Consider the following 25,145-nt stretch of genomic DNA (forward strand, 5'->3'; position numbering starts at 1 on the left):
CATCCGCATAGCATAACTGCCTATAAAATAAACCATTCAGGGAAAAGAAAAGTCAGCCTCTGCCAGGGAAGAGCATAAATAACCCCGGTGGAGATTAAGTATTCTGCTTTCCCAGTCAAACCAATACCCTGCACATTGAACAAGCTCTGTCTGACGCACATTCCAAACAGATACCAGAGGCAGCTGAGGAAAAAGGATGTGAAGTTCCACAACATCAGCTTCAGAAGTTGCTTCCCTTTCTGCTCCCGTTCTGACCTGTTCTTCACCTTCTGTGAAGCTTGTGTCTCAGCAATGCTGATACAGTTTCTTGTGGCACCATACCATAAACCAAAATGAAATACTAAGTTTAAAAAGCCTTCAAAAAGGGGCAAGGGGACTGAGGGAGTAATTTAATTTTGGGGCTTCTCACTACAGTAAAGACACTGAGGCGCTGGAGCGTGTCCAGAGAAGGGCAACGAAGCTGGTGAGGGGTCTGAAGCCCAAGGCTGATGGGGAGCAGCTGGGGGAGCTGGGGGGGTTCAGCCTGGAGCAGAGGAGGCTGAAGGGAACCCTTATCGCTCCCTACAACTGCCTGAAAGGAGGGGGTAGCAACATGGGTGTTGGCCTCTTCTCCCAAGTAACAAGTGATAGGACGAGAGGAAATGGCCTGAAGTTGCACCAGGGCAGGTTCGCCGTGCTGGGTTAACGGTTGGACTCGATCTTAAGGGTCTTCTCCAACCTAAACGATTCTATTTAACTCAGCCAGCTTCATTCGTATTGTACAACAAGCAAAGCAGCAACAGTTTACCATCAAAAAGAGGTGAAGGTTCCACTGCCTTCCCTCCCACCCGACTCCAGTTGCACCATTCGACTCTCTTACAGCAGCTCCAATATTTCTAAAATCCTTACTGAGTGTAGGAGTTGGCTTACCTCTCTCCTTTTTTGCTGAATTAAATTGTTCACTTAGCTGTTCTAGCAACTTAAATTGGTATAGAAGAGTTCAACAAGCTCCAGAACCTGCACAGGTAAGGTTTGGAAGGGGAATAGGCGTGTCCCATTGGCTTTGATGGAAAAATATGCCATGTTGTGAAATTATGCCTTAAACTTCTAGTGCGACTCAAACCAACTGGACCAGTGTAACTGAGAAAAGCAGCCCCGTGCCAGAAACGGGCATCTGTGATAGGGGGTGGGAGGGATCCCTTAACAAGGCTCTGCTACCAGAGTCAATGGTGCAAACAGTACAACTGCACCAAGAATCCTCTCATCCAAACTGCCCCAGGGATTTCCCTCACATCGGCTACGTTTAACACTGCCATAAAAAAATTCCTGCTACTGACTTCTAAGACAATCAGAAGAACTCACAAATTTTGCATTCCGAGCAAACAGCCTGCACTGAGTGAGACACCTGAGCTTCTCTAAACGCTTCTGCAGTCTTAATTGACCAGAGGCAGTCAATGGTGGCAAACAGCAGCTGGTTTATTCTTGTTTAGAATGCCCTGGAGCATATGACTATAGGTGGGAAAGGTTGGAGCTGAGAGGAAAAAAAAAAAAAGTGCTGCTACTTTCATGTAACTCAGAAATTTTTCCAGAAGCTACGCTCTTCTGAAGAAAAAATAAGCGGGATAGAAAAAAAAAAAAACCCAACACATAAGTAAAGTTAAGCAAACAATAATGCTAGATAACATTTGCAAAGTTTGGCTAAAATCATTCTATTGTAATACCAAACATTCCTTCTAAACAGGACTGAATCCAATATATGGCATTTTGCTAAATTCTTAAGTAAATAAATAAACCATGATACACTTGACAGTAACCATGGGGAGGGAAGAATCGCTGTCGCTTCATTCAGCTCTTTGTGGGAGATGAAGGATATTAACAGGGGGCACACGTTAACAACCAGCCCTGTGCATCTTGGCATCTCCCAGCAACATCCCGTATTTCATCATGAAATACCGAATCTGCTGACATAAAACAGCAAGAACTTCTGTCACTTCAGCAGCGAATTAAGTGGCGTCCCGCAGACAGATTCAGGCCTTCAATACCAACACGTTCTGTCTTTAGGCCCCACACCACAAACACTTAAGCAACGTATGCCCAGCTTTACAGAGACAGCAGCGCGACTACCCAGTGAAATTCCTTACGTCCTTGGACATTTGCAGGATCAACAGTTAACCCTGTGTGCTGGTAGTTCTTACCATCAGGCGCTTAGCCTCCTCTAGCTGAATTCTGATTAAAAACGCAAGGAGCCGTACAGCCTGTATGACCCAGACCAGCTATGCCCCTCGGATGGACAGTTCGGGTGTATGTCGCATGCTTTCAAGTTGTGAGAGTACAGTGTATTTATTATGCATACATATACACACAGCAAGGCATGGAAGAAAGCCAGAAAGTGGTTTGTAAGTTAGAAGGTGGGACAATATATTTCTGATTGAGGTGTACTTTTTTTTTATCATATGGAGTAAAAATATTTGAAGTAGCCATTTGTTCCCTCTCCAATGAAAATTTTTCTTTTTTAAGGGGGGAAAAAAAAAAGTCAACCACTTCTCATTCTTCCTTTTCCTTCTTGAGGTATAAATGACTGTACCTTAACTTCAGGATGTATCTTCAGGTGATCCAGCTGGAGGAGGTATGATGGTTTTGTTTTATCTTACAAGTCACAGCTTTGACAACACAATGAATCTACAAATTGCAACAAACTTTTGTACAACAAAATTCCTGCCGCCCTGAAACACAGCAGTCTGCGTAACAGACTCAGAGTTAACTGTCTGGGGGAACACGCTCAACATTTCCCATCGTTCTGCCCAACAGTTTCTCCTCTAGCCTTGGAAAATGTGAACAGGTACACCCAGTTTACTATTTATTATTCTGCCTATCTACATCCTGTTCTCCAAAAGACGTTGACAGGAAGATTTAGTCATACCAGTAAACTGGAACACTTTCTTTTCAGTAGAGGCCTGCACTGATTTGACGTTATCTGTATTTTAAAATCAGTCTACAGAATTAGAGCTGTAGAGAGAGAACATGGTTTCATTTTGTTCCTTCACTAACCGCTCTCCTGAGTGAGGATCAGTGCAGAACACAGAGGAGGAATGTTTCGAAAGCTAGTAAGGAAAAAAAAGAGAACACTGATGTTTACATTGGACTGTGTATCTCCACTCCCTCTCCAGTCAAAGTGAAGTGAAAAACCCATTTTGTTCAAAGTCAGGTCAGGGCAGTGGATGAAATATCTTATCATAGCTTATACGTAACACGGTCTTTTGAAATGATTTCAACATGGTGTTTTTCCACTCACTCAGATAAAAGCATTTCCAAAGCGTCATGATCTGATGGGACTTAGCCAGATAGATATTTATCCACAGCACCTTAGAAATTAAGTAGTCAATTAAAAAAATTTTTTTGTTTTTTAAATGAGTTATTGTTCCCCAACATTTTCAACCAGCTCAAAGAAAATACAGTAGAACCTCACTGTTCTGCACTTACGACTGGAGATTAAGTGTACATCATTTCACCGTGACCATTTTGCAACATTCAAGTGCTAAGAGTTAAGCCAGGATGATGCACTTCAACATGTGTTCCGTTCACATCAGTGCAGTGTTGTAACTCAGTTTTATTTCCTATCCTATGACATAAGTGTACTTATATTTAATGGAAAATAAGCCGAAACGAGGTAGCACCGCCACTCTCTTCGCTGGAATGTGGACAGATCCTGGCCTGATTTTAAATGGTGGCTTAGCAAGATTCTCCTGTAATCTACACAAAATGTATAAAACACGAACCTTTTCCAGAATAAGGCCACTAATTTTGCCATTGGCAATAGGCAGTGAGAAACAGCAGTTTAAAAAACCCTCACTTGATTACAGAGGTGTTTTTGAGGCAATAAACTGTGGGGAGAAGTATAAACACATTGTCCTCTCATCCCTCCTCTTTGTTTTCCAGTATAAGTATCTCTGCTTCCTGTATGTACTACTCCGTGGGGAGCAATTTCAGTCTATTTTCTTAGCTGGGAGTCTAAGCAAGTCCACGCTACATTTAAAGATGGGGACAGCACTGTAAAACAGTAGGATTACAAGCTTCCCATGAGTCATGGTCATGACAGTCTGATGTCCAGATGCCCAGATTCGATACCAGGGCCCATAAAAAGGATCTGAGACGGCTGGGCACAACATGTTGTTCAAATTCACTTCTGTAACCTGAGAAAGTGACAACAAATTTATACATTATTTTTGCGTTGCACCGATTCAGACACCTAAAATGGTAATTTTGAAATTACCATAATAATCAAAAACATTCAGGTGACAATCCCTTGTTCAACACAAGTAGGGCAGCTTTCAGGAAGAAAGCAGATCCAAATTCAGTTGTGCATTTAATAGATGGATTTATGCAGGTACATAACCAATTCATGAAATATTTTACCGACGCTTGTGAGATACGAGATACAAATGCCCATTAGAACATGCAATTAGAAATTAGCATGCAAGTAGTCTCATATCTGGACGCTTTGCAAAACTAGTCAGTGGTTTTACTTTGAATGTACTTGTAAACTATCCATTTATTAACCTGTATTTACTTACCAATCCCAGAATCTGCAAGATGCTAAAATGATATACAAACATAAACCCCGTGGATAAAAGAGCCCACCAGAAATTGCAGAGTGGTTCTGGAGTGTAGATACCTTGAAAAGAAAGGAATACATTAGTATTCAGCTGAATTGCCGTGTCCATCAAACACTCACGAATAATCCTCGCTCTTCTCCTCTGTGGATGTTAGGGTGCCTGATAACCTACTCAATACCATTAGAGTAATTAATATTTGAGAGCCTTACTTCTTACCTGCAGCGTCCTGATGGGTTTCTTCCCTCCTTCTGGTCCAGCAGTAAAACATACACTACATTACTTCATTTAGCTCGCCTATTTTTCACCAACACCAGCATTATTTACCTCATTCTTCTTTCTACCACAGAAGTACTACATGATTTTGAAATACAGTAATGGTATACAATGAATCTTCAAAAATTGGGTTATTTATACTTCAACACTTGCGCCCACTTCAGCACGCACAGAACCAACCTGGGCAGCGGCAGCTCCTGCACAGCACTGTATTGGAGCGCAGCCTCATTGCCATTTCCTAATTTTATGGTTGTTTAACAACTATTAAAAAGTCACTTGCACCAATAATGCCTGGGAACAGAAAAGCTGTATAAAGTAGTCAATCCATTAATGACAGACTGTGCTTTTAAATGAAAACTGCTGTGGAGATATTTTCAGATGTACACGACAAACAATTTTATAATCAGTAGATATCAGAGATACTGTAAAACATTTTTTCCCCTTCAAATGAAGTAGCAGATACCGCATTATTCCTGGGCTCACCCTTCTCTCTCCTCCTGAAACATTAAGTTTTGTCCATTTACTGACAAAGTGCAGTATCACCTGATCTAGAACGTACCAGGGAAATCAGATCTAATGAAAGTACCCTTAGATACAAGCCTATTTCTGGAATTAAATATTCAAACATCATATGGTAAGAACCAAAACAGCTTACAGAGTTCTCAAGCCTCTTACTAGCAGACCTGAAAATTTCAGCGTAAGATATGGGAAAAAAATATTATTTGCCTTATGACTTCAATAATTTAACGTAGGGACGCAGGAGAATAGGACACACGATGTCATGCTGCTCAGCTGCTACAAGAAGTTATAGAGATTCAGATGATTACAAAAATACACTGGCATTTTTTAATCTGCCTTTGCCTGCTCTCTGATCCATTAGATGTTGTTAAATAGTGGAAGGTGTATCCAGTACTCAAAGGACAGCTTACAGCACAGACCACAATATTCCTATTAGCCTTTGCTAGCTAGCATGTTCAGGAATTACCAGGAAGTTTCAACAGGCTTCAGCACATACTGTACAGGGCTCCGGGGAACTCAAGTACCTCCACGTGTGTAGCTGGCTGTGGCAACACTCACCAGACTAAAGCTGGTAGGAGCACACCTGTGTATGGTATCGTATGTAGATAAAGGCAAATAGCTGCTGTTACTTGCTTTACCACACCACCATATAACGGTTTAAAATCCCTAGAGAACTGCTGTCTCAATCCCTGTTGCCCTTTTACAATTCTCTTCTGCACCATTTCCTTCCATAGTTTGGACCCCCTCCTGCCAGTTCAGGTTGATTTTGCAGTAGCTAGCTGGAATCATCTGACTTAAATATTGTTTTGTGAATGTTACAAATTCAAAATTACCTACAATTTATTGTCTCCCAACTGTACATCTATTCGTTGTCCACTCAGAATAACACAGCTCCTCCGTTGCTAGTCAACAGAGTAAGGAGCTGACTGTATGCGTGAGTGACAGCAGCACATACGCACCCCATGTATCACTCACTGACTTTAACGAGCAACAAAATTAGTGCAATTACCCAAGATACAACTGCACACCATGTTTTAGTAAGCAAGCTGTGACTTGGTGCGACCACGATAAATACGAGCAGAGAAGCTACTGTGGAAGCATAAGGCAGCTTGTAAGATTTCTTACCCAGTGGGTAGGCGAAGCTCAGAAGAAGTGTCTAAACTATAAGCAAAATCCAAAGTTAAAAGTGAATTCTACATTAATAACTTTTAAGTGGAGTGCTCTACAGGTAAAGGGAAATAATTCACAGCAGTCTAATTCCTCGAACCTACTTAGCAAGCATGATCTAAGAGCTGGTATCCCATTGAGAAAATGGTACAGGAGACTTGACTTAAATAGCAATGATACTCCTTAAACTGCACTGCCTGAAAACATCAGATACATGCTATCACCTTGAATATGGTTTTTCATTACAGAGAGCAAGAGAAGCAGCAACTAGCGTTGGTGCCAGAGTCCATGAGACCAGGGCCCTATTTTTGACTGCCCCAACTTTAAGTGACCTAGGCAAGCTATGCAAAAACTCTTTGTGCTCCCTCCTCAGCTGCAGGGGAAAGAACACATCATTTGACTTGCAAACTTTTTGTATTGTCTTTGCAGTTTTAGGTGTACGTTTAACCTAGATGCAAACCACAAAATTTAAATAAGGTATCTAAAACAGCTCCCAGGAACTGGCAGAGTAGCGCTATATCAAATTTGGTTTCACGTGACCTTGCCTGGTTGGCAGCTCCTGTGTTATTTCAGAAGTATTCCACAAAGCCTGAGAACAGATGGTGGCAGTCTAAAGAGGTAAACACTCAGAAAAGCTAGAATCCAGAGACCTTGATATTTGGGGGACTTACAGTGCAGGTAGTATATGAACACTAAAACAGAGAAGTGAACCCAGCTATGAAACAAGACTGGAGGAAGAAAGCAATCATTAAAAGAGGAGGGAAACTGCACAAGATGACAAAACAGATCAGTGGCATAATTTGGCTTTGAACCCAAGCTTCTCATGTCCAGCCTCAATCTAGTCGGGGAATCATGTTTCAGTAGTCACTTAGGAGAGCTGTTCAGGTTCCTCCAGCAAAGAATTTCACACTGCTACATCCTCTCTCCGTTGCAAAACTTCAAAAAAATACATTAGCAACTCTCACCCTCTGCAGACTTTTGATCTCGCTATCTAATAGAAAAATCCCTCCTTGCTAGCCTTTGCAATCCTGAAAATAATAGTGTGATTTTCAGCAGTAACATTATTTGGACATCAAGGGACAGAAAGGAAACAATGACCTCCATGCGAAAACATTTCAGAGAGCTCTGGATTCCCAAGTGTGCTTTGGGAAACTAATTTTAAATTCATACCTGGGATATTTTCTGTACATTTCTCATTAGATAAATAATCCCTACAATTTTTATTACTCTATGGTCCTGCAATTCAACAGATGACTGTGCAACGGAGCAGTGTGGCCTATTTTCTGTAGTACACAGTCTGCTACAGGAACACTGAGACCCAGCTGCGTGGTTGTTCGAATGGCCCGTGTCGGCTTTGGCAAAAGCTACTTGCTGCTTACGTAGGAAATCAACTGCAACAGGTAGCAGTGAGCTTCACTCTCCACTCACTAAGGATCACAGGCAGTTCTTAAGTGTTAAGCTCTTTCAAAAATTTAATCCAACTGCCAGGCTGGCACTAATCTCATTCTCAAAAATGCTCATGCCCCAGACAGTTGAGACCGTTCCAAATCAGGGTCATCCAGGTAGGCTGTGTGTTTGCTCTTGTGTTGAAATAGCATGGCAGTGGATAGTTCAGTTTAAATTAAACTTCATTATTTCAATAGCATCGATAGGAAGGATTTCACACAGACTGAAGAGTTTAGGGTTCATCATCTACTTCTGCAACAAGAATTTGTTGACCTTGAACGTGCCAAGAGGTTAATTTTGCCATCTAGGAAATGGAAGCATGGCTGTAAAGATCTAAAGATCAACAAAGAGACTCCAGTTCTTTTACACTGCTTCCCCCCCCCCAATGTCTTGGGCTAGTTCTAGTGTTCTTGTGAACTATTATTTTTATTTAAAGTTCTCAGAACATAGGCTTGTAAAAATTTGAACACAACTTAATAGAAAGTGATATTCCGTTTGTATTTTCTCCAGCATTTGGAGAAAATTACTCCTCTGTTTGAATTACAAAATTAGAATCTAAATATAGTATATTTTTTTAATTTAGTAGGGTGTTAAAATAATCTCTTTTTCCTAATTAATGTCTTGCTTCCATTCCCACTGCATTTGATAGAGCTTTACCAGTTTTCCAGCCCAGCACGCTCTCCGTCAGTAGTCTCACAATTACAGGTAGAGCTGCTTAATCCAAAACTCAGCGCAACTATTATAATTCTTTCCTTTTCAAGCTTATAAAAGTGTGAGGCCAAATTTATTTCCATTTTATTTCCCTTGATAAAGGGTTAATTCTAGTACCGTGGCCTACTGAGCTAGCCTAGAGACCAAACTTCCTTTCCAGTGGAAAACAGGAAAAATGTTCTCAAGAGCATGAGCCTGAAATCCACTGTTTCCTCTACAGCTGTTCTGAACCTATGCGTACATTTCAAAATACTGCCTTATGCCAGGGGATTTCTATTTCCCCTAATGCCAACTACTGTCATCAGAATCAGCCCAGGCAGGGAATTTGTATTACCTGCTCCTCTCCTGAACCATTTTTTATATTCCATAAAGAAGCAGCAGCAGTTCTTCCTCTTCCTTTGTGCAGTAGTAGCTCTTCCCTATACTGGTACGTACCCTCCTAAACTTCTCTATCTCCTACAGAGAGAGAGAGAGAAGTCTTTAACACACCTTGGGCCCACTCAGAGGACGCCACGTTAACTTCCTTACTTAGTTTTAAGTGTTTCATAATAGGCCACCATAGTCTCAAAGGAACTGTAACTGCCCAGTTGCATGTATCTCAGAGGGTCACACGATGGAGACATGTCCCCTCCTCTTCCTCTCCAGCTCTCTTAAATCATCAAACAAGGTTATCAAGCTACAAGAGAGGCCGCACACCTCCAGCTGCTGAACAGGGCCACAGCCACCCTGCTGCTTGAGGTGCCGTAGCACAAGCCCTGCTGGACAGTGAACCAGGCATTTATGTCTAATACATGGGATTGGGGAGGTAGAGAAAAGCTGGAAGAGGAACATGGAAGCTACCAGCAGGAGAGTAGGAGAATAACATGCAAGAGTTGACAGATCTCCAAGTAATTAAGGGTTTCAGTGAAAGAGCTGTACTGCACATTATCGAGTATTTCAATCAGGATGGAGATAAACTAGATTTATGACTACCTACCTATATTCAAATACACAGTGATTTTGTTCCTGGATTACTACTAAGGTATATAATAAAGCCCGCTTTATAACTCCATTTAAAAGCTGTGGGAAGATACTGCTAAATACAGGCAAGTGTCACAAAGTGGGGAAGTGGCTCCAAAAGGGTACAACAGCTAGAAATGACTTTAAGTATGGTAATCCCTAATTCTTGCCAGCAAGTCCTAACAGTCAATGGAAAACACAAGTTTAGATCCTCAATTGCTTTAATTGCAGTTTCCTAGTTTACAGCCACAGGAAAAAGGATCCTTTCGTCCATACTTGGTATCTATGTTCTACATCTTACAGCTTAGCCCAGCTTCTCATTAGGTAAGAAACGCTGCACCACCCTTAAGAAAGCTGGCTCTGCAGAGCTGCTTCTGTCCATCTCCCGAAGCGCGGCAGAGGCATGCTGCATGAGCAGGGAAAAAAGGAAAAAAAAAAATAAAAAAAATCTATCAACTTCTACTGACTTTCAGACAACGCCATAGAACTTCATCTCTTCTGATGCCACTTTTAATCATCAACTTCTACTGACTTTCAGACAATGCCATAGAACTTCATCTCTTCTGATGCCACTTTTGAAGACGCTTGGATCACAAAAGAAAAGGGCTTTATGACTCGAGTCAGAGGAACAGTTTCTTTTTTGCTTGTAAAGGTACAGCGCTTGCCTTATAAGCTGAAAATTCTGACTCCCAGCAAATAATTCACCTACTTAATTATTTAAGGTGTATATGCCTGTCCACTTGTGCACAGCTGTACAACGGTGAATCAGCTCTTAAAACACATGGAGCCAGACCACAGGACTGTCCAGAATTTGCAAGGCCATTACTGTCAGTTTTGGCCCCAAAAGAAGATTTCCCCTTTCCCCCCCCCCCCCCAAATACAACCAAATCAATTTACTCTCTCCGCACAGTATGGACAACCTGCACTTGAATTACGAATTTTGAGACTTTGCATAGCCATTTGGACAGAGTGGCTGCTGGAGCCTATCTCCCCCTGCAGGCTGAAGTGCCAGAACCACGACACCATTCAGTGACACCAATACAAAGGTCTCTGGTTCAGCACACAATACCCAGGAACTTCAGGTACAGCTGTTCATACATCAGATTGCTTCTTGAAGTGACAAAATCCTAAAAAAACCTCAATACCAACATCATTTTCTGCTTCATTAAGTCAACTAAATAACGCTGGGGATCTCAAAACACAAGAAAGATTCTCTCCTGAACTCCATCGCTAGGGAGCTGCTATAAATTAGCCCTTATTTCAAACTGTTAGTGGAATTGTATCATTTGCTCACAGCACCCAGGAAATAACAATTCCACTTTGATTAAATTTCAGTATGATTTGAAGCTCTGAAATAACTGTCAAATCCATCCAGAAATCTGAACAAACTAGCTTAAGCACCAAGACAGTCGAGAACTCAGTCTCTATGGCTGATGCAGTGCAAACTAGATTTTTTTTTCATCATGTTAAGAGTATATAGCTAGAAAAACTAAGTTGTCCTGAACACTGCTGAAGGTCTCCAATACCTTGATCACAGAAGGTCAGGTTAATGCACTGTTTGAGACATGACACTTCCTCAGCTGCCATCTTTCTAAGCCTTCTATCAGCGGTCTCTATCCCTGTAGCATGAAGTATAATTATCTGAGCGTACTTGTATGCTTCAGAAGGCCAGCTTAGTCGTAGATGAAGGTGGTTTGAGGAGTTTTTCAATGAAGGGGTTGGTTCCGTCGTCTAAATCTGCGCTGCCGTGGTTCCCATCTTCTTCCTTCCCCCTCGGCATTTCATTCATTGCACCTCCCTTTTGCCAATCCTAGCACTCAGATGATGCAACAGTAAACCAAGCCAGAAGCTACAACAGCATTCATACTTTTTTTGACAGGGAAGCAAGGGTCTCACCCCCTAAGGACAAGAGAAAACAGTGACCTACAGCTCTGGTTCAGCCTATCCAGCTATTTCAGGAATGCTGTGTCCAGCCCAGATGCATACTATAATTTTTGGCAGGGTTCACAGCTGATACAAGGTGAGGTTCATTCACAAAAAAAGTTGCCAACTGCAGATACACTTCATATAAGACCTGCCTTGAGTTAGGAATCTTCTGTGCTGGCCTGTTACATCTGCGCTACATCAATTTTGCATGAGAGCCTCTTACTGCAGCCAAGAAAGGTCTGAGCCACAGTGCATAAGCATTTATTTTGTCTAGCCCGGCGTGCATGTGTATGTATACATGCATATGTGTGCTTGGAAAGAAAGTACGTTAGAAAGGGAAGTATAGAAATTTATATCCACTCGGTACAGTGGGAGGGAGAGGGAAGATGAGGAGAGACAGAAGTTTTAATCCCCAAGAGGGAATACATCCTTGAGCTTCAGCGAATTCACTGTGCAATACTGAAGCCCAAGTTCTGAACATCTCTCTCACCAATTTGGTGCTAAGCATGGTAAAGCCCCCACACTTACATGGGGAGGATGGGGGGCACAAAGGCGATTCTACCAGTGCAACGTGACCTGTCTTCGCCCCCAGAATGCATAGCAGGGAGGGAAAGAAAATAAATTATTACATCTCTTGCTTCCTGTCACGCAGTGTCCTTTCAAAAAGGAAACATTTCAACAGCTAACTGAATGTGTGCGCATGACTGGTACACGTCAGCAAACTTGGACCTGCAGTTCTGTATAGAATGAGCCTGAAATCAACTCTGTTTCAGGTGTTCTGCTCAACCTTCCTTCGAGAAATCTTAATACTATGACTGAGATCATATTAAGGCTATCAGTAACACTGGCAGATTCCCAATAATACTGAAGAAGTGTATTTTTCCATATACAATGCATTCCTTTTCATTTTTCTGCTTTTACTACCCTTCAATTACTTCTCCCAATCATAATGCATAGATTCACTGATGGAAACTTCTATTTAAAATACAGGAATAAAGCTGCATGCTGATCAACATCAGTGATGAAAAAGCAATTTTCAGAAGATACAGTTAGGATAAAGGGTGTGACGCAAAAAGCACTTTAAACAAAGGTGCTAGTGAAATGACAAAATATTAACAAATATTTTTTTGTTAAAATATTTTTCAGGCTGAGTAATTTTTCCTTCAAAATATCATCCATTAGGTCTCCTGTGGCACTAGCCATAACTACTACAAAAGTCCATGGGCCTTTTGCTAACGAGGTATTACAGTCAGTCAGGTGAACAGGAGCCAACTGCGTAAGAAAACGAACAGTTATTAGTTACACAGCCTAGGGCAATCTCAACTGATTTGATCAGCCAACAAAGTAGAAATTTCACTGCTATCGTGTCAACATTAGAGGGCAGCAAATACCTGTAAATTAATAAAGGGCAAAAATTTAGCAAACAGCACTAGGGAGACAACTGTACAACCCAAAGCCCTTCAAACTGCAGACAGAGCCCTACCAGCCCCAGAAAACAGGTCCTGAAGAACCCAGAGAACCCTTCCTTCAAAACAAACAAAAAAACCCAAACCAAAAATCAAAAGAACGTATCAAGTGACATCCAAGGCCAAACTCTAAAGCGAAAGAACTACATGTCTCAAAGCGATGCTATATGGGAACTTTAAGGGCATCAAAAGAAGCGATTTAGTGATTATCACAAGCGCTTGGTTTGTCATTGCCTGCAGCGTACTACACTTTCTCCTCTCTCTTCCCACCCCTCTTCCGGGGTCCTCTTAGGAGTCTGGGTAACTTCTACAACTATACTGCACTTCAGCATTATTTGCCAGAATGTTAAGATATCAAAGATGGATTAAAATTACACGTGGCTGGTGTATTTCTCTGCTAAGACCAAAAGAAACAGAATGGTCTTTTGAAGTACGACACTTCACTTTTTCCTTTGGATCGTTTTTACTTAGTTTCACTCAGCACTGAGAAACAAAAAGGTTATAAACCTGTAGTGAAGTAAGTGTGAAGGGTTCTAAGTGACTGCTGGTATAAAATAGGAAAGATTCACCACGATGGAAGAGGCTGACTAGGCTTCTTCTGAGCATTCGCTAAATTGCGCTGCTTGGTATCACATCCCTGGGGTTTTCATTAAAAGCTACTGAACATCTGGACCACAAATTATCATCTTTTATTTCCTGGATGAAACAATTCAGCTCTGCTACAAAATGTAGCTGGAGGCATGTCAACGCTAGAGGGGGGCAGAGCATCACACCAGAGGAATAAACACTGCATTCCCCTCTAGGGAGCAACAGTTAGAAAAATCACTGCCCAGTGGAACAATTTGGGATTCCCAGACTTACTGAACTATTACGGTATAAGTGAATGCAAGATAGCAATCTTGTTAGAAGAGAGAACAAGCAAGCAAGTTCGTTTCACTAATATTGCAGCGTCACTGCATTTCATTACAGCTTCTGAATTTCAGGAATTCATCTTACTAGCCAATCAATATTGATGTGGGGATATAATAATTTTTTTTCAGCTCATTTAAGTTGCAGTACTTCTCAAGAGACATCCAAGAAAGCAAAAGTCTTAAAAATACATCCCACCAACAACTCAGAATGTTGCAAGATGGCAGAGATGCTACTCAAGAAGACAGTGCACATTATGCCAACACATTCTCAATACCCCTTTGGGCAAATGACCATTTTTTTTTATTCCCATTTCAGTGCCTGAGGCAAGTTTTTGTTACCTTGGTTAAAATAAAAAGGGGGTAAGAGTGAAGCCTGGAGTAACCACTAAGCACAGCTTTTTCATTGCATGGGACCAATATGTACAGAATAAATTGCCAACCTACCTCCTTTCCGCAGCAGATAGATGGGCACAACATAAAGCATCACATGCTGGATGTAATAAATTTCCATTTCAAATGGAAGCTGTGGAATAAGAAAAATATTTGTAAATGTTTTTCATCACCAACAACTGAGTTACAAGGAACTATTCTCCCGTGGCAATCCCTTCACTTTAGTTATTTTATCACCTATGTATATTAGCAAAGAGATGACCTTAACGGTCAGTGCTTTGAAAGAACAGCTAACTGTACCCATTCCATTCCTCCTGCCACAAGCAATGCAGCACTTCAAGTAGACAAGTCTCAAAATTAGCCAGAAGCACAACAAAGAAGGAATAACATGAGTGTTCTTTTCTCCTTCTTAGTTAGCGTAAGTTGCCATACCAATGCAAAACCCTAAAGTAATCAAGCCAGAAACTATACACACTCCATATGAGAGCAACCTATTTAGAAAGAAAAGATAATTGCTACCTTGTGAGTGACAGAACTTTATAAATGAGGTCTTTTATATATGTAAGGATATGAATGAATATATAAAGGTACTTACTGTGGAGGTCTGTGCAAAAATCAAAAGACCCGATTGACAGCAATCGGCATGCATGTGTGAAACTGCTAAGCTTCACCAAATAGGAAATAAAATATAAAATAACCAATATTTTGTTGGCTTTAAAGAGAAGAAGAGAAGCTGCAGAAGGATGTATGTAAACAAGTTACCAGTTAGTAGTAAATCGGGTGTTTCTCACCTGCTGACAACTTTGGGGAAATTAAAAGTAGTCATTTGTGTGTTCAGTTGAATTCACGTTACTTCTTAGAGAAGAAGTCAGACAGACTGTGCTAAAATAATACTGTGCTAAAAATAACTTGAACCACAACTCTGAGTTTAATTTGAGCCCCTTAATCCAGACCCAACTAATTCTAGCTCTTTATCAGTTAGAAAAGGTGAGGCACTGTATTTGAAAGTTATTCCCAGCTGCAAAAGCCTTTGCCTTTGTCTGTCTATTAAACTAAAGCAACACATTTAAAACTGGAGTAGGAAAGATTCACATTCAAAATTCAGAATTCAACTTCTTGCTGCAGCTCGCTTACGAAGCTGATGAGACATACTTTTCCATTATTTTTCAGAAGTGAAAACTGGACAATACCACCACACAAGTACGAAATCTCACAAAGCCTTTAGCTTTGGTTCAAATGCAGAGTTATTCCATCATTCTACTGGACAAAGTGAATCCAGATGCAAGTCCCACCAGCATGGCTTGTCTGTTGGGAAGAAAGGGGAGGGAAAGAAAAAAAAAAGCCTTCCTTTTCTCTTGTTCTGAGATGCTGAAGTCATAGCATTGAAACAGCAACATAAAAATTTCTACATCAACAGAAGTAAAGAGAGGTTGAAACAGAGTTTGGTTTTCTTCCTAAATAGCTATCAATAAGTAGCTGGTAATTCATATAGTGATCTTTTAAATTCAACAACAATTCTTATATCCTATTTTGAATGTAAAAGATGCTAAAATCAACAGCTGGATTCTGCTAGTCCTGGCATCCCCCAGCTGAACACTATCAGCGCCTGATTGCAACCTCCAAGATGTTCAGCCAACTCGTGGGAGACCAAGCTAAAAAAATCTTCCATACAATCTGTTGGGTTATTTTATTCCAAGTATTATGTATCAAAACAGAAAACCAAGCAAGATAATAGTATGCAAAAGCAAGAACTTCATGGAATCATAGAATCATAGAATGTTTAGGGTTGGAAGGGACCACTAGTGGTCATCTAGTCCAACCCCCCTGCAGTGAGCAGGGACACTGCTAACTAGATCAGGTTGCTCAGAGCCCCATCCAACCTGGCCTTGAATGTTCCCAGGGATGGGGCCTCCACTACCTCTCTGGGCAACCTGTTCCAGTGTTTTACCACCCTCATTGTAAAAAATTTCTTCCTTACCTCTAGCCTGAACCTACCCTGGAAGTTGTGAGGTTTCCCAAATCTGAACCTTTCCTGCTGTCCCTTGCTGAAAGGCACAGAGAGCAAAGTGAGGGAATCAAAATTATTTGGAAAGAGGCTAAAGCAGTTTTCCTAACTGGAGAAGAAGCTGTACCTCTCCCAGCTGGACTGGGCACACTTCAGAAACAAAAGCTCCCGATATAAACAGCACAACGTGAGGCACTCACTCCTGCCAAGGAGCATTCTCTATTTAGTATCTGTGGTTTCATAAGGGCTTCTACACTGGCGGAGTTGTGAGGGTCAGTTACACAAACACTACGCTCTGGACACTTCTGAGAACACAGTAACAGTTGTTCTGCTGCAGTAGTGTTGACAATATTTTTTTTGTGTAAAACAAAACATCTTTTTTATTTTTCCCCCACTATAAAAGATTGCTTGTTCTGAAGCCCAGCTAATTATGCAAGTGCATTTCCTGGTATAGAGCTGCAAAAAGCAGAATTTCTGTACAACCATGCACTCAAGTTGTACAGCCAAGCTACAGCAAACAGAAAAACCACAAAGATGAACCATAAAGCTGTGCTGAGCAACTGACTCACCGAGCTCTAAAGGTCTTGACTATCAATGGGTTTATCAATAGAAGACTCACTCACAGATAGCAGATAGGCACCTTTTACGTGCAAAGAGAAAGTGCAAGTGAAGACAAGGTAGCAGGGATCACCCATCAATCTAGGATTTAAAGAACCTCTTTGTGAAAACAAGCAAGCACTTCAGCAAGCGGTAAAGTTTGAGAAGTTTAAAAAAAATAAATAAATAAATCAAAGCAACACTTACAGAACAAAGTAAATCAAAATATTAAGTTGGTCCCTCCAACTTAATGACCACAGGCACCCTTGAAGGCCACATGTATTTAAATCCAGACCCCAACAGTCTCCAAGGCAGATCCTCTTCACAGGCCCCAAGGGACTTGGCCTCTGCTGCCAGATGCCGCTGTGGAAACCCAGCGGCCACTCCGAAGAGCAGTGTGTCCCTAGTAACAAACCAGTGATGTTCACGGCACATTTCTTCAACCACACCTGTCCCCAGAGACATTCAGAATCACTGGGTATTTATTACCAAGACAGACTCATCTGAACTCTATATATTAATTGTAAATTTATTTCCTAGGGTTTTTTTTTCGTACTAAACTCCTGTCTCCCTTGCCAGCTGCCAGCATCACCCTTCCTGCACTTCATCTGGTTTCCTTTACTCAGAATCCTAAAACAACTAATGGTATGAGACAAAAGGACAAATTACCCATTTCTTCTAGTTAGTCTAGGCTCTTCTACTTAGCCTTCTACTTAGTCTAGGCTCCCTTAACACTGTAAATGAGTACAGAGGACAAACTACTCTGTTACTCAAGACAATAAGTATGTTTTTCCCCTTTAAAGATTCTTGCTTGTGGCAAAGTAAATCTGCTTCATCCATTCAAAGGTTTTAACATTGGTATAAAATCATATACATTTCAAAGCACACCAAACTAATACTGATATACACAATTCCTCTAATGCAAGATCAAAACATGCTAACAAAGTAGTCTGGAAACAAATATTCAGACTATTCACTTTTTACTTTTTGTAATGAAGCTTCTGTTAGAAAATAAATGGTGCTTTGTTCCTCCAGAAAGAATTTGGCTCAAAGCAGCCACGTGTGCCTCCAGTCCCCATATCAGCCCGGTACGATGCAGATTCGGAAGTGCCACATCCCCTGAATGCACGCTAAAGGCCCTCTGGGAAGCACCCAGCATAGTGAGCAGGCAGCAGACCTCCACCCCAGGAGCAGGTAAGTCACCTACAGTTCTACGAGTCTAGCTAAACCCCTAGCAGAGTTTAGACTCCTAGATCGCTTGTGAGACTGTGGAAAGGAGAAACTGTACCAGGAAGGATTAGAGCTCACCCTCGCATCTCCGAGCACGAAGAGTCACAGCCATCACCAGCACTCCTCCGAGCACGTACCTGATGTCCTAACTTAAACCGGTTTCCTTAGGGCAGAAGCAACTAGGTCCTTCCACTGACTGCACTGAGCTTTAGAAAAATCTCTTCAAGACAGCGGTAGAGTTGAGCCCCAAAGTCAGATATTCAGACGAGAGTTTCCCCCAAAAGAGTACAGCACACTATACTACTCTAAACTAATTTAAACCCACTTAGACACCGCAGTTGGTTTTCAGTGGGCTAGGAGGTTACCACTTTGCTCTGTGTTCTGAAAGTACTCCTCCCTCTGTTAATTATTTATACCTTGGCCTTATATTTGCAATAGCAGCTCAAGCACTGCACTGTGCAAGAGCTCTCTACAAAGAGAGCAGAGTACAGCAGGGTACAGCAGAAAGAGGAATAGAAGGAATTCAGCTCCCAGATTCTGGTCTTTTCTGTAGCACATCTAGCGTGAAGCCTAGTGAACATGTACCAGGCACCTTCTTAGATCCATAACCTATAACCAGTAACTAGTTTCCTAAACATCACCAGTAATCAAAGAAATAAACCAGAATCATAGATTTTGCTTTTTACCTGCAAGCAGACCACAGGACAGATTAAACAGAGCAGGAACCTATATAAAGCCGTACAATACAAAAATCATGGGGCAAACAGCTCCCAAGCCCACGTGACATACTGGTTACATCTCAGCATATTTAGGATTGTGATTGCAAATTACTTATTGGCAGAGAAGAAACAGCTGCCAGAGAAGCTTAGAAGAAGGGTCTATAAAACGGACATGAAGACTTAAAATAAAACACCACGAAACAAAACCCAAAACCCAAGTGGCATTTGGAAAACAGGCTATTTCCAGTCTTACCAGGACTCATTTCTCCAGCATACATCCAAACAGCCAAGAAGCTGACCCATGCTCAAGTTATTGTTCACTAGTCAGGCACTTCTACAGCTCAGGCACCAGCTCATACATCTGGCATAGATCAGAAAAGACATTCCCATGTATTTGAATATCGCGAAAGAGCAGACTGAGAAAAAAAATTTGGGTTAATATTGGCAACAGCAAATCCTCGTGAAATAAAGGAGTAGCAGGGCCGTCACCCATCTGCATGATGGTCTAAAGCAGCATCCCAGATTTTATTTGCAACAATTCCTTTTCTTTATATTTTAGGGGCAGAGCATTTCATTCCGTTTTCCTGCCATACACCCGCTTGTCCGTAATGAAGATGAACTCATACTGATGAGTCCCAACAAGCAATCTCTGTTTCAAGTAGGTGTCTCAATCCAGTCAGTGCAGGGAATGATAATTCCCTTAAAGTAGCATTAATTGATCAGTTTTATGGATGAACTTTATCTAGTTCTCATTATCAATTAATCCTGTTAGGGCGGGGAATATATACAGAGGGAAGGAATCAGAATCCACACCTGCTCCCAAACAATTTTAACTGTCTTTATCTCGGCCCAAGAGATAATTTCTCACTTTTGCCCAAATTTCTCACTTTCGCCTTTCCAATTCTCTCCCCCTTCCCACCAGGGGGGAGTGAGCGAGTGGCTGGTGGGGCTGGGGTTAAACCACAACCCTTGGCCTCTCACTACAGAGGATGATGCTCACCGAGGGAATCCAGAAAAGGCGTTGTTCAGTGCACTGCTGATCTCACCAGCATGCATTTGGTTTGACTTTTATCAGTGTTTTGAATATTTGACTAGCACTGTATTTGATGTTTACTGTGTCTCATAAAAAGGCACCACTGTCTTCTGGTCACTCAATTTGATTATACAAATCAGCTCACATGAACGATGCAATGGATACAACCAGGCATTTGTAGAGTCAAGTCTAAAACCAGGAATTATATGAGGTAAATAATATCAGAAATAGTATTTTTCCACTTCCTCTAGAGACAATATTGAGAGTACTTATCACCACCAGCAGAGATAGTTTACATTACCAAATAAAAGTGTAATTGTAGACTCCACTTACACACCCGTATCATTTGGATGCACACAGCATAGGTAACTGCCAAAAGATGCAGAAACCTTGGCTTTAGCATCTACCAGCAACCGAGCACAATCTCTCAACAGCCCCCAATGTGCAACTGTTCCGTTATTTTCCCTTGTGCCAGTTGATTAAGCCAATTTAGAAAAGACACGATGTGCTACCGTAACTTACTCCATTTTGCTGTGTGGGCACAGGCATTGCAGACAAACTATTTAGTACAGTGAATTACTGCATTAACAGTCAACAGGAATGCTGTAGGCAGCGATCAGAGGCGCTACACAGAGTACGCTGTAAGTACTGCTCCGAGTATGATTCTGTTCCTAAAACAGATTTAGAATGCGTACCTCTCAAGCCAAATAGTTCTAATAATAGAATATAGCAGCTTCTGGAAACATTAAAACTGCACCATCTCAGCTGCGTGAGCAGAGACAGCAAGTCCAACACCTCTGGACATGTCCTGTTTTTTACTTTATCTATGTCAACATTTTCAGGACATCAGCTTGCAAAAAAACCACTTTTAAACCAGTGGAAAGAGTTGCTTTTAAAATTTGATAAATGCAATGTGAAAGTTCAAACAAAACCAGTTACTCTCCAAACAGTTGGAGTCTTTGTGGCAGTTAAAGAATTTACTCTCGTGGCTTATCAGGACCTACACTGTATTCCATATAATATAAATTCAGAGTAAAAAGAAATCTTTCAACTCCTTTCTAGGCTCCCACTTGGGAACCTAACAATCTTGATTTCTTTAGCATCTTCTTCTCTATTTACTTATATGTCATAAAAGATTAGCCCGTTTTCCATGTGAATTACTAATGCTGACAGAATGATTTGCATCAAGAGAAAGGAATGAAATTATGAGAGAAAATGAAAATACCCTTTTATTTCTGAAAGGTTAAGAAGAACTCACAAGCATTAACTGAATAAGAAACAAACTGTTCTGTCTTTATCCAATGACTATTCCAAAGCACAAAAATTAACTCCATCAGCACATTGTAAATAATTTTGCAAAACTGGAATATTTAGTTGCCAAATAAATACAAGTGGGTGCATCTGTTGCTCAAGACTGTTAATTGCTGGCACCTCAACATCATGCCAAGGCAGGAAAATATTTTCTTGGAAAGAACAGAAAAGACTGACCTCATCTTTCAGACTACCGGGGGTTTTTAACACTGTCCCAGGTACCCATTACAGTCCAAGAAGATTTTACTGAGTGTAGTGCCACTGAAAGATTAAAACAACAGAAGGTAGAAACTTTCTACCATAGTTTCAATGAATATCTCAGCTCTCCATTTCCACTGGCAACAGCCAAATATTTAAGAATAGTTTTGAAATGACTGAGGTGCTAAAAAAATTAACAGATACATTACAAGAAAACGGAAAGTGTCAAATTATGCTAGAAGCTTCCAAAAATTTCTTTTTCAGGATAATTTAGCATTGAATCATATATACAAAGAGAATACTTACAATGCATTAAGTAACATAATTGGTAGCAAAAATATGTGACCCTAACAGGCTGTACCACAAAATGTCGTAAGAGGTGTTCTGGAAATTAGTTTGAACAGGTTGACACTTTGAACCAAAATCCTGACACCCCCTAGTTCCAAACCAAACATCCGTCAGCTGGTGAAGCAATTACTCTCTTTCATTCTGTATCTTCTGCCTCTTGCCCCTTTCAGGTTATTGACATATACAAATAAAACTGAACATCTAATATTTTCTCCTGCATCTCACTGCTTTTATCTCCCGTAATGATATGCAATTTGCAGCTCGTGTGTACATGCCTACTGCTGAACTTGCTAAATGAGAAGGCTTCTCCAAAAAGAGATGACAGCTCAACAGTAATCACCTGCTGCCTGTAAAATAACTAACAGGCAATCCAGATGGAAGGGAGAGGTTTAGGAGAACATCAGCTGAAGGCACTGAAAACTACCTACAAGGAGACAACATCCAGCTGTGCATCAAATAACTCATAAGGATAAAACACATTTTACGCTACAAATGGTAACAGCAAGGCATTTTGGTGCTTAGGCCATACATCAGTTTGGTTCAATCTCTCCAAGCAAGGGGAGTCTCCTGTTTTCCAGCTCCCACTGACCTCAGAGCTCGCTCCCTCCTTGCTTCTAAATTAACAGGTGGGCTAGGTGCCCAATTTTTCATGCTCTTTGTGCCACGCACTATATTTTACAACTGTTTACAGGCGTAACTAAGCATACAAATTTTTTGTATGAAACATGCACATACTAAAATACAGGCCTTAAAATACCATGACACTGAAATTAAAAAGTTGAGGCAGAGAGACACAACAACTCTTGACTGAATCAGAAGGTTTTCAGTTAGATCCGAGAAACCAGAGTAGACAGCACGGGCAGGACTATTGCAATTTTTTGAACTTCCTACTAAGTTTTAAGAGACATTTATTGCTTTCAGGACAATGACAGTGTAAACAGCTACAGTGACTGTCGCAGACCAGAATGTGTGTCTACCATGAGAGAATCTGGGTCAAAGCAGCAGTGCTGTAAAACATCACCCACATTATCTTGTGCCAGAAGAAACACTGAAAAGAGAACAGCCTAGCGAGCAGCTGTTCGGCCAAAAATATCCTAAGTTGTATTTATTCCAAAAATATTTGCTCTTGGACATTATCCTTTGGCTCCTCTATCCCTAATTAAGGAGAGAATTTTATAATTCTGTAGTCTGTATTTTTCCTGTTTAATCACCACTGCCCTAATATGAATGAAATCTATGATAATGGCAGAGAAAATACAAGCTAATGATTTATTAAATATTCCAACATTTTATCCTTAAAAGGTTACCCAGAAAAATAATTTTATTATGCTAAAGTTTACATTTACTTAAAAACCAGATAGTTTGAAACACAAAAGAGTTCTTATCAGGAAAAAAACACTTGTTTTATTCATTTGATGCCCCTTCATCGGTATCAAGTTTTGTTAAAATATAATTGCAAACTGCACATAAACTGTTATAGTATAGAAAAAAATATATGTAGTTACCAGATTGGGAAGGGCAACATAATCTTGAAAGAAATCCAGGGTTGTTATGCTACTAAATCCACTGAAATCTAAAAAATATGATCCAATCTCCCGTGCATGTGTGTGTCATGCTTTATGGAGGATTATTTTTAACATGTAAAAGCCTACAGATGTATTGTCCTCTCTCTAGCCACTAAACTGGGTCTCAGTGCAAAATTTTGTAGTCTTAAAGCGGGGAAAGAAGAAACCATTTACCTTAAGCAGACAATAAACCCATCAGTTTTCAGGTCTGCTAGCTACCGCCGTGGCCAATCAACACAGCGTATCGTCCATAAAGTTCGGTACAGAGGCAGATTTTTACACTTAAATCTTATTCAGTCAAGATTTGCAAATGGACACCCACTAATGAGATCTGTAATGGAGTCCAAAGTCCACAACAGCTTCATGAATAATCTCATTAATTCACACACCATATGGATATGAGTACTTTAACCCAACACCATAAACACACAAGCAGATAAATTTAAGTGAACTCTATCTTAAAACAGATGTTTAAATAATTGCAACAACAGATTTTTGCAAATAAGTCAAATGACAAAAAATGAACAAGCATCTAGGATATATGCATATACATATACACACACCCCCTACCTATGCATGCAGAACAGCTCTTTAAAATACTCCTTGGCAATACAGGAGACAGGAGCTTTATAGCAGATTTGAAAACTTGGATGGAAAAAAGAAACGTGCTGTGCCTAATCTTGGGGGAGAGGGGGTGACAGCCACCACCAACATTTGGCATTTTCCATGCCTGAGGAATCTTACATTTACACATAGTCTGAAAAGCCTGAAACTGAATTTCAACCACAGGCCACAATGCTAACCTATGAAAGCCTCTTTCAAAGCCTTTAGGTTTTTGCTCCATTTAAAGGCTAAGATGGAATTGACAAAGTAGTTTTTTCTGCACTTAGAATACAGCAGTGTTAGCTTTCCACACTGATTTATAAACACAAAAAAATCCTGAGATTGGTATTTTGGCTCCGTCGTAGTGACCAGTACCAGGAATCTACAGCCTGGTAAAATCAACTTTAAAAGGCCAAACAAAGCAAAGGTCTAACATCTTTCCAAAGAAAATCTTTTCAAAGTAAATAAAAAAGGAGGAGGAAAAGTACAGTACACTCACCAGTCGTGTATTAACAACAGGAAACAGCAATGCCAAGAGGGCCCCATTCAGCATATGCATCTGCAACCTTAGGAAAGAGACATGGTATTATTCTCACGGATGGAAATAAAAATGCAGTGTTTTCATGTGTTTTACGTAGAATGTCTTTGATAACAGGCAGCAAGAGAATTCAGAAAATTCTTTTGGCTTGAATTTGAATAAAGCCACTGTTAAATGCAATAACCAGATACTGTTAAATGCAATAAGGAGGACAAAACTCTCTCCTTAAGTACACATTCAAATAATTTCCTAAAGTAGGACTGCTTTCTATAATGAGCTTTGGATTCCTAGAAAGCCTGGACTGCCTGTTTGTGTTAATCCTGTTTGTGATGCAAGCTGGTAAATAGTTGAAATTTTGCTGTTCATTTGTCTTTCGGAGCTTAAAATAGCCTATTTGATAAAGGTTTTTAGTCCTGCCTAACTCTGTATAAACATATAGCTTCAAAGTAAAGCTTCAGGAATTTGGAAGAAGTCCCTTAAATAAAAGAAGAATTGCATTTCTCATAATGCAACAGCAAGTCCCAAGCAAAGAATGAGGCAGGAAAGTAGTATTATAATATTGTATTTTGTATAGCTTTCAGCCATCTTTTTCTGAACC

At 40.6% G+C, this 25,145-nt stretch overlaps 1 protein-coding gene across 1 annotated transcript in view; it reads right to left on the reverse strand.

The window, feature by feature from the left end:
* Nucleotides 1–2,427: 2,427 nt before the first annotated feature.
* TMEM164 (transmembrane protein 164) overlaps nucleotides 2,428–25,145 on the reverse strand; it is a 40,207-nt gene continuing 17,489 nt past the window's right edge. The window contains exons 3-6 of the mRNA XM_009646638.2: nucleotides 24,509–24,575; nucleotides 14,455–14,533; nucleotides 4,551–4,651; nucleotides 2,428–4,169 (exon numbers count right to left, since the gene is read on the reverse strand). Coding sequence (XP_009644933.1) covers nucleotides 3,963–4,169; nucleotides 4,551–4,651; nucleotides 14,455–14,533; nucleotides 24,509–24,575 — 454 coding nt within the window. The 3' untranslated portion in view covers nucleotides 2,428–3,962. The remainder of the gene's footprint in view (nucleotides 4,170–4,550; nucleotides 4,652–14,454; nucleotides 14,534–24,508; nucleotides 24,576–25,145) is intronic.

Source organism: Egretta garzetta, unplaced genomic scaffold (assembly GCF_000687185.1).
Source record: "Egretta garzetta isolate BGI_Z169 unplaced genomic scaffold, ASM68718v1 scaffold411, whole genome shotgun sequence".
Taxonomy (NCBI): Eukaryota; Metazoa; Chordata; class Aves; order Pelecaniformes; family Ardeidae; genus Egretta; species Egretta garzetta.